Consider the following 9,576-nt stretch of genomic DNA (forward strand, 5'->3'; position numbering starts at 1 on the left):
ATATCCCAAGTACTTGGAATTGAATTCTCAAGATCAGGGTTTTCATGTATTTTCTGACCGGTGTGCTTCCCTTTCCCCATTTCCCATTACTCCCGTGTGCAGAGTTAGTGTAGTGGAATACATTTGAGATGTGGAAGATAGGTTGTTAGTGATATAGTCAATAGAGAGGCATAAGTAAGTTTCCTAGAATAGGAGGAAGGAAGGCCCCAAAGCCTTGCCAATGAGGAATGGGGAAGGAGGTTTGGCTGCCAGGTGTTACTATAAGTTCATTTTAATAAACCCTGCTACAGTAGTCCTCTTTTATTAATGCTTTCCTGACATTTACCCTGTTAGTTGAGGCTCTTCATTGTTCCTGCACTGAGCTGTAGAATTCTCTTTTGTTATAGATTTGCAAACAAGACTTTCCCAACAGACTGAAGGTGAGTTGAGCTTTTTATTTGTCTTTAAAATAAATGTAAATGTAGCAAGACATAGTTGCTTATATTATATCATATTTACTATCGTAATCTGTATTTTGGACCCAATTTTGGCAGAATGACAATATATACACAGCTTAACTGCTAATGTATGTATGTTTTAGAAGACCTAATCCAAACTTTAATTGCATGGATGAAGAAAATGAAATTGTCTTGTGCTTTTCTGGGCCTTAGCTTGCTTAGAATTATTTTCAGCCTTTTGTGCTTACTTTTGTGTACAGATTGTTAGTAAATTTACACAGAAGTAAGAAAGTGAAATTTGTCATTTAGACAAATCTTTCAGAACATAGAGTCTGTGTTAATATAAGATGGAAAAACTGGCTCTAACTCCAGTGATTGTATATGCAGTACTAAGCAATAAGAAAATGACCCAGAACAAAATTATATGCAGATTTCAGAGACTGTCATGATTTATAAAGTAGGCTGTTTTTCATTGTTTTTAATTACCATGTAAATATCTGCTGTTTGATAGACCCATTCGCTGTTGAGCAAATTGAATATCCATCTTTTATAAAGTATATTTCAAGTTATTTATGGAAACGATTCTCAATGAGAAAGGTCTGCCATGTTTCTTGATAGACAGAAATTAAGTGTATAACCAGCAAATGGGACAGTTGTACTCAATCCTTTTCTTCCCTAACAGATAATTAAAAGTTGCGCTAGTGTGTTTTCCTATTAATATTTGTAATGCTGAATTTATTGTGTTCTGCATTCATCTAGTATTAAGCTGCAATACTTCTAGCATACATTATTCTAAATATATTTTAGTATTTGTAATATAGTTAATTTGAGAAAGTGGGAAAATAAAGTTTTCAGTTATCTTGTAATGACCTTTTAGTTTTTTTTCCTAAACATATTTCTATTTGTTTATGATAAGGAACACAGCGGGCTTTATTTATTCTTAAAAGAATGGTTGCATCTTTTAACTTTCTCCAGTAGAATTTCACGTGTTAGTTACTTTAGCATTTGTATTTTAATATAAAGCTTTATAAAGAAAATTGCTTATTTCTTTTTCAGTAAAAGAATAAGCAAAAAACAATTTTCAGAAACAATCTTTTTTTAATGTATTTCATGCACAGCTATAATTTTTATTCAGTGGAATATTTCTGATAACTTCCTCAGGTGAACGTTTAATTATAATTTCTAATGCACTATTTTATCCTTAGCTTTGTTTGTTATGTATTGGAATGAAATTTGGTCAAATGTTATGGTTACGGTGAGTTGTATGACAGCTACTGGTAATGTTTTATAAATCACATAAAAACAATGGCACAGCTGTATTGGAGACTGCTCTTCAAACTTAAAACCAATATGAGTTTAAAATGTTGAGCCTAGATATTGGTGTCCAGTAGTTTTGTTTTTTGTTTTTTGTTTGTTTTTAATGTAGTGCATATTACAGTCTTAATTTTAGTGTTTCTTGTGCTAAAAAAACACTAATTTATAAAACACTGATTTGATTTTCTAATAGGATTTATAATACTAGGATATTAAATCTTAAATGCTTGATTGGTTTTATGTGTCTAATTTTTAAGTGTTTTTATACTGTTTATATTTTTAATTTATTCCCACTTTGTTTTTAATTTTTTTATTATTGATCCCGTTACAAATGTCCCCTACTTTCCCCCTAATGTTTACGTGTTTTTTAAAATTATAACTATATTCATGGGCAGATAAAACAAACGGGTATAGATTTATGTGCATTGTACTAATTCATTGATTTGGGGGGGGGGGAGAGAAAACATCACCCTCAGTGGTATGGCTCAGTGGGTTGTGCAAACAGAAGTCTCTATCTCTAGTTCAATTCCTGGTCAGGGCACGTCATGGGTTGTGGGGCCAGGTCCCGAGTTGGGAGTGTGTGAGGCAACCAGTTGATGTTTCTCTTGCACATAATTCTCTCCCTCTTTCTCCTTCCCTTCCCTTCTCTCTAGAAATAAATAAAATATTGTTTAATGAAAGAAAAGAGAGAGCATTGACTTTTTGTTCCACTTTCTTATTCATTGATTGGTTGCTTTTTCTATGTGTCCCTAACCAAAGATTGAATCAGCAACCGTGGCTTATCAGGATAACGCTCTAACCAACTGAGCTACCTGGCTATGGCCTTATTTGGTATTTTAAGATTGTATTTTTATTATTCCCTGCTTCTCGGTATAAACTCCAGTAGCGCTACAAAGTCTGTGTTTCAAATTTATCCTTTACCTTTCTGGGTTGATTTGTATTGATATTTGTGTAGTTGAATTTTGATTACACATAAATTTAAATTTTCTTTGTAAGAATAAAACTCCCAACTTTCTCAAGATCAGCCACTTCAAATGTTGCCTGTTTTCCAGCAACTAAAGTGGGATACTATTACATACTTTGATACCATTATTAAATAAGGTAAATTAGTGAAGTGGCTGGCTTGACTATATCCTAGTTTCATACTTTGGTTTAGTGGGGTTTTTTGGTTTTGTTTTATTCTGATACATTTTCCATGAAACTAATTTCCCTTTTTTTTTTTTTTTTTTTTTTAATAGCTTCAGCTTTAGCTGCAGCTGCCTCTGTTCAACCTCTTGCAACACAGTGTTTTCAGCTCTCTAACATGTTTAATCCTCAAACGTAAGTAATACACTTTGGTCAGGTTCAAAAGGGCACTGTAAAACCTTTAATATTTAACTTTCCTGAATTAACGCTTAGCATGATTTGTATATATTATAGTTCAAATAATCTAACGGTTTTGATCTTTTTAGCATAATTTTTCTGCACATTGCTGATCCTTTTTTTTTTTTTTAAGTTTTTTTAAAGACTATTTTTAGGGATGGGGAAGGGAGGGAGAGAAACATCGATGTGTGAGAGATACATCGATCAGTTGCCTGTTGTATACCCACAACTGGGGGACTGGCCCACAACCCAGGCATGTGCCGTGACTGGCAATCAACTGGTGATCTTTCTGTTCACAGGCCAGAGCTCAGTCCACTTGGCTAAAAAAAATGAGCCAAGGCCATTGCTAATGTTTTTCTTTGGATATGTTTGTAAGATTGGAATTAAGTTGAGAGCTATGTAGATGTTAAATTTTTCATATCTAAGTAGTTGTTGTTTTTTAATTATTTTTCCAAATACATTTGTCTCCGCCTTCCCCCCACTACTTTCCCCTCTAAGTAGTTTTCTGTAAAGTTTGTATCAGTATTTATTTTGATCACCAATTTACTCTTGTCATTTCTGGGCTTTGAAATTTTAAACTTAATTTCAGTCTAACAGCAGACAAGTATCCTCAGATTTTCTTATTAGTGCTTGCTGTGAATTTAGAAATATTTGTTCTCTACTTCTTACCCAGTGATTAGAATGCCATTTATTATTTAGTGTACATCTTGTTGGGTTTAAGTCATGTTAATAAATCTAATATAAAAATGTGTAGGGGGTTTTGTTAATTTGATAGGTCAACCATTATGTTTGAGGAAATGTGTTTCATACAATAACTATAATTATAACATGCTGTTTGCATTTATATTAGTTTATAGTTTACCATAGAAAGAGCCTTGGAAGCTATTAGCTTTGTCTATGAAATTGATATAAACTGTTGGTGTAAGTATCACTGGAAAAATGTCAGTAAACTAAATGACAGTGTTAAAAATGTATAAGCTTGGTTAGAAACAATGTTTATATAATTTTTATTTCCTCTAGTGCCCTATGCTTGCTAACAACATTTTTTTTTTTTTTAAGATTTTATTTTTAGAGAGTGGGGGGTGGGGACAGAGAGAGGGAGAGAAATGTCAGTTGGTTGCCTCTTGCAGGCTCCCTGAATGGGGACCAAACCTGCAGCGCAGGCATGTGCCCTGACTAGAATCATACTGAGGCCTTTTGCTTTGCAGGATGATGCTCATCTAACCAAGCCACAGCAGGCAGGGCACTAAAAATGATTTTTTTAAGTAAAAGGATGCATTTAAAAAATTTTTTCATACGGATGAAAATATATGTAACATTTTTGAGTTGGAACAGTATCTAATAAAGCTATTAATACTTTCTTACAGAGAGGAAGAAGTTGGATGGGATACAGAGATTAAGGATGATGTGATTGAAGAATGTAATAAACACGGAGGAGTTATTCATATTTATGTTGATAAAAATTCAGCTCAGGTATTTCCATCTTTTAAATAAGCAAAAATATGTTGTTGTTGTTGTTGTTGTCATCATCTTTGTCTTAAGTTTCACATATAATTGCATCATATTATAATCATTGTTTTTCCTTAGAGTGTTTTTTTCCTGAAGGAAACTTGAATATGCCAACTAAATATACGCCCTCCAAGATAAAGACACTTTCAAAATAATAGAGAATTATAGACAAGTAGTGTTGCTGCCTAGTGTTGAAATCTTGCCATGAAATCCTGGCATCTTTATTCTTTAGCAGTTCTCAAATAATAGAAAAAAGTTAGTACAGGGGCAGGTCTTTGGGAGAACAAAAACATTTCTCAGTGAAGGTTCTAGGTGTACATATTAGGCAGTACAACAATTATATGTTATTACAGAGCAGAGTTTTCTGCAGGCAACTTGAATAAGCCTATTCAAATTCGTGATGTTTATGGCAGTGCCCTTACCCTTTTCTCTCTCTTTTTTTTAATTTTAGGGCAATGTGTATGTGAAGTGCCCATCAATTGCTGCAGCCATTGCTGCTGTCAATGCATTGCATGGCAGGTGGTTTGCTGGTGAGTTTGATCTTTTCTTCTAAGTGATTATTAAGACTAATTAATGGAAATGAAGATGTTAAACTACCCATATCTGTTTGTTTTCTTTCCCCAACAGGTAAAATGATAACAGCAGCATATGTACCTCTTCCAACTTATCACAACCTCTTTCCTGATTCTATGACAGCAACACAACTACTGGTTCCAAGTAGACGATGAAGGAAGATACAGTCCCTTATGTACATAGCTCTTTTTCTTTCTTGAGAATTCATCTTGAGTTATCTTTTATTTAGATAAAAATAAAGAGGCAAGGGTCTACTGTCATTTGTATACAATTCCTGTTACCTTGAAAAAATAAAAATGTTAACAGGAATTCAGTGTGCTCATTCTCCCTAACTAGCAAATCCCACTGTATACAAAGCTGTTGTTCTCTTGTTCTGCCTTTTAAATGTACATGTAGAAAATTACATTAAAGATCTATAGGAATAGCTCTAGGGAAACAAATGTGCTTAATGTAAAAAGGCAGACAGGGATATGATGTTTTTAATGTCTCATTTCAGAAGCCTAACTTTTTACACAGCAGTTACATTTCACATTTTCGCTAATGTCGATCTTAGCCAATGGTTTAGCAGAGGTTTCTGAAATACACAGTGTATGGAAATTCAAGACAGCTAAAGGGCTGTTTGATTAACATCTCACATTCTGATCAATTGGCAAGAAAAGGTTTCAAAATTCCATTTTTGGATGGTATCTTTTCAATTAATGTATCTGTAAAAGTTTCTTTGTAAATAATGTGTTCTGGTGTGTCTTAAGGTTCCAAACAAAATGATCCCTGCATTTCCTCAAGATGTTTAGTGACAGTCTGGTAAGCAAAGCAGTCTGAGCAAGAAATAGGAAATGCAGAAATAGGTTTTGTCTGGTTGCATATAATCTTTGCTCTTTTTAAGCTCTGTGAGCTCTGAAATATATTTTTGGGTTACTTCAGTGTGTTTGACAAGACAGCTTGATATTTCTATCAAACAAATGACTTTCATATTGCAACAATCTTTGTAAGAACCACTCAAATAAAATTCTCTTAAAAAGGCCACAAGAAATCTTCATTTTTGAAATGTTTTAAAACCATAGAAACACGAAAATAGAGTTGCTTTTTGACCTTTTGTAGTTACTTGGTATTTGCTGCTTTGGGAAAATTCTTACCAGAGTCTGGATGAAGTCATGCCCTTAAGTTGTCTCTGTATGTTCCTGTATCACTATATCTTGGCACTTTGCTTAGGGTAATTTATCACAATGGGTTTACCAAAATATGCTTTACAATTTAAAAGTAACAAAAAATGATGAGTTCTAAGTGATTTTCTAAATTGATTGCATTGGTTACTTTATTACGGGATTTTGAGTTTTAACTTTACTTGGGTAGTAAGCCTTCACCATTTATACTCTTGACCCTGCTCTTAAGTTTTTTCTAAGTTGAACCTTTCTGTAGGCATTGTTGCACGTAATGGAATGGTTACCTGCTAATATGGATATCCTCACCTCATTTCTGTTTCTGTGGAATTGATCTAGCACTGAGGTACACGGTTTACACATTTATTCAGATATTTAATCCATTTGAACATGGAGGCATCACAATTTTATATCAACTCGAATAAAAAATTGCATTAGTTGCTTCAGTTATTTAAAGTGAAAAAATATTTTAAGATTAAAGTTTTTTGAACACTGGGCAGCAGTGTTCCTTGAGCTACTTACACTGTTGTTTTCTTTCTGAATTACCCATAGGTAAGTTTTTTATTAAGTCCTGATTCTATGAAGCTCTGTTACGCTTTTTCAGGTACAGCAGTGGTGTCCATAGATAGGTATGTTCAAAGTTTAAAGAAGCAGGGAAACGTCAATTTCCCACTCCACCTCCCCCTGGGGAGATAGAACTGGCAACCTTTTAGGAAAATGTTCCAGTCAACTGAGCCACCTGGCCAGGATGCCATTGGTATATATTCCATAAAGGCAACAAAATTCAGCTCACTGCCACAGTAAAATTTGAGTTAATAGTGTTCAAAGCAAATGTAAGTTCACCAACTCTAGTAATATGCTCCATAGGAAGTAGTTGCAATTGCCATTCTGAGTGAAAACCTGGTAATTCATGACATCCTATTTGGGAAATGTAGCTGCTGTTGCTATTCTGGTAATTCCCGATTTTGGCTGCATCTGAGTGTCCTGTGTCCCCCAAATACTTTCTTACGTTACTATTTTCTCCAAATTTTGATAACAGTAATGGCAGTTTGTAACAAATCTATGAAGGGTCTCCATGTAGCCTGAGTAGATGAGAGGCATTTGATTCAGTAAGAACCTACCTATCAAGCCATTTAATAGACCTTTGTGATGGGAATCAATTGATAGGATTGCAACTTCAATTGATAGGAAGTTGCGAACTCCAACTTCTCTGGCAAAGCATTAGGTAGCAGGTTTGATTCCTGGTCAAAACAGAAGTCTGGGTTAGGGGTTGGTGTTAGGTTGGGACACTAGAGAGGCAACTGATGTTTTCCTTTTCTCCCTTACCCATCAAAGTCTTTTTAAAAAGCCATCTGGGATTGATGTAGTTGAGACAGTACAGAAGTGTGATGGTTTCATTTTGTTTAACAGTGGGTAACTGGTTCTCTGATCAAGCCAGGAGCTGTCTGGGCAAATATTTAGATTACCATGTCATTAAAAATAACCCATTTATGCACTGTGACCTTGAGGAAGTAAAATACACTTGTAGCTTCAGTTTTTCACCTTTAAAACGATAACATCAGCGTTGAAGGGATGGAAAATTAGGACTTAGTAGAATCTGAGAGGTTCCAGGTATGGAAAATATTAATGGGTCTCTTGAAAAAGAAACCTCAGCCTACCTCACAAAATCTCTAACTAAGCTGTGTAATGGGCTGAGAGAAAAAAATGCCTCCAACACACCAAGACTACTCAAAGTTTTTATTATAGTACATGGGTTGGGACTGATGGGATGGGGTGGAAGTGGGCAACCACTGCCTGGATTAGCATCGGATGCCCATCCCGATAGCCATGAATGTGCCAAAGGTGCCGCCACTCTGCATCATGGTTTTCCCGATGCCGCCCATCAGCTCCCGACCCCGCATTCCAATCCTGAGAGAGGAGGAAACCAAGAAGGGGCCAATGGGAACAAAAATACTGTACAGGGTTAACTACCCTTTTCCAGCGTGTGCTTCTAATGATGCATAGAGCTTTCCAGAAGTCTGGCAGGACATTATCCCCTCCCACATGGGATCTCAGACTGCCTTTAGTTTCTGGAAGGCAGCAAATGCAGTGCCAAGTACATGAAAACCATTTTTCTGTGGTTTTACCTCTAGAGTGTCTGTGTATGATCCCTACTGTTCCCTAGTGTTTAAAGCACGGTGGATTCATTTTACAGGCTGTGTCAAGTATAAAATGTGAATCAACAGAATTGTTAACATTGCAGCATTTAGCACAGTGATTGACAAGTGCTCAGTAAATGGTAATTTACAATCTGGAAAAATAGTCTATTAGGTGAAAATGACATTTAGGGTGTAGGGTTTATCTGCTTCAGTTTCTACCATCCTGTTCACAACAATACTGCTCAACAAGTATCTTTCACGACTCACAATTGGAAATAGCAGCGACAGTAAAAGCCATTTACTGAGCACTTACTATGTACCAGATTCTGTGCTAACTGTGCTCTGATTCGGTCCTTACAGCTCTATGAGGTAGGTATTACCTCATTCTATACTTGAAACGCAGGCTCAACCTGCCTAAGGTTACAGAGCGAGTAGGCGCCACCGAGGAGGTTTGGTTAGAGTTCACACACTCAAGCACCGAGGATTCCACCTGCCCATCCAGGCTGAAGGTGGTTAGAAAAATCAGTCTCGCTCAGAGGACCGAGAGGAGATTGAAACGAGTTAGGCTCTCTATTCAGGTTACAGGAATGGGGCGGGAAGGTCCGGGAGTCCCGCCCAGGGGTCACCACCCGCGCCCCTCACCTGAGACAGGAAAAGGTGCCGAAGAGCGCCCCCGCCGCCATGCCCACGGCGCAACCCATCACAAAGCCCATCTTCACGCGGTCGAAGCAACTTGGCTGGGACTGTCCATAGGGACCCACGGCCACCGGCATCTGTGAGATTCGAAGATCAAGGAAATGCAGGCCAGGCCGCCATCCCGAGAGTCAGGCGGGGGCCAGAGAAAAAGGGGATGGGGAACGTGCATAAGAGTTCGAGGAAATTCGGGAAGGAGAAATCAGAGACTAATCCGATTCCATCACCCTTTTAGCGTTCGGATCCCCGAGCCCCAACCTCACCTCGCTCGCGGCCTCGGTAGTTCAGCTCTACGTCTCACACGGAACGCAAGGCGGAGCCCACTCGTGGTCCAAGGAATTGCTTCCGGGGCGCTGAACAGTACTTCCGGGACTCCGTAGCTACGGTCTGCAA

At 37.0% G+C, this 9,576-nt stretch overlaps 2 protein-coding genes across 5 annotated transcripts in view; one reads left to right on the forward strand and one right to left on the reverse strand.

The window, feature by feature from the left end:
• The window catches only part of RBM39 (RNA binding motif protein 39), a 30,236-nt gene extending 24,011 nt beyond the window's left edge, over positions 1-6,225 (forward strand). For 2 of the 4 annotated variants that reach the window (XM_054573822.1, XM_054573825.1), the window contains 5 exons: positions 369-419; positions 2,990-3,071; positions 4,481-4,586; positions 5,074-5,152; positions 5,250-6,225. In XM_054573822.1, the coding sequence (XP_054429797.1) occupies positions 369-419; positions 2,990-3,071; positions 4,481-4,586; positions 5,074-5,152; positions 5,250-5,350 (419 nt within the window). In that variant the 3' untranslated portion in view covers positions 5,351-6,225. The remainder of the gene's footprint in view (positions 1-368; positions 420-2,989; positions 3,072-4,480; positions 4,587-5,073; positions 5,153-5,249) is intronic. The other 2 variants (XM_054573824.1, XM_054573826.1) reach the window with 1 other exon arrangement.
• Positions 6,226-8,079: 1,854 nt separating this feature from the next.
• ROMO1 (reactive oxygen species modulator 1) lies at positions 8,080-9,567 on the reverse strand. The gene is made up of 3 exons (XM_054573829.1): positions 9,447-9,567; positions 9,133-9,263; positions 8,080-8,260 (listed from the first exon to the last, which is right to left on the reverse strand). The coding sequence occupies exons 2-3, from the start codon at positions 9,261-9,263 to the stop codon at positions 8,152-8,154; spliced, it is 240 nt and encodes a 79-aa protein (XP_054429804.1). The 5' UTR covers positions 9,447-9,567; the 3' UTR covers positions 8,080-8,151.
• Between the last annotated feature and the right edge of the window lie 9 nt (positions 9,568-9,576).

This window comes from Pteronotus mesoamericanus, unplaced genomic scaffold, assembly GCF_021234165.1.
Source record: "Pteronotus mesoamericanus isolate MK-2021 breed Mesoamerican mustached bat unplaced genomic scaffold, CSHL_Meso_final contig_25, whole genome shotgun sequence".
NCBI classification, from domain to species: domain Eukaryota; kingdom Metazoa; phylum Chordata; class Mammalia; order Chiroptera; family Mormoopidae; genus Pteronotus; species Pteronotus mesoamericanus.

Excerpts from the sequence above, each read along its gene's own strand:
- ROMO1 (XM_054573829.1), bottom strand. The coding sequence starts at position 9,263 with ATGCCGGTGGCCGTGGGTCCCTATGGACAGTCCCAGCCAAGTTGCTTC. Across the intron at positions 8,261-9,132 it reads GGCACCTTTTCCTGTCTCAG|GATTGGAATGCGGGGTCGGG; the intron begins GTGAGGGGCGCG and ends CTCCTCTCTCAG.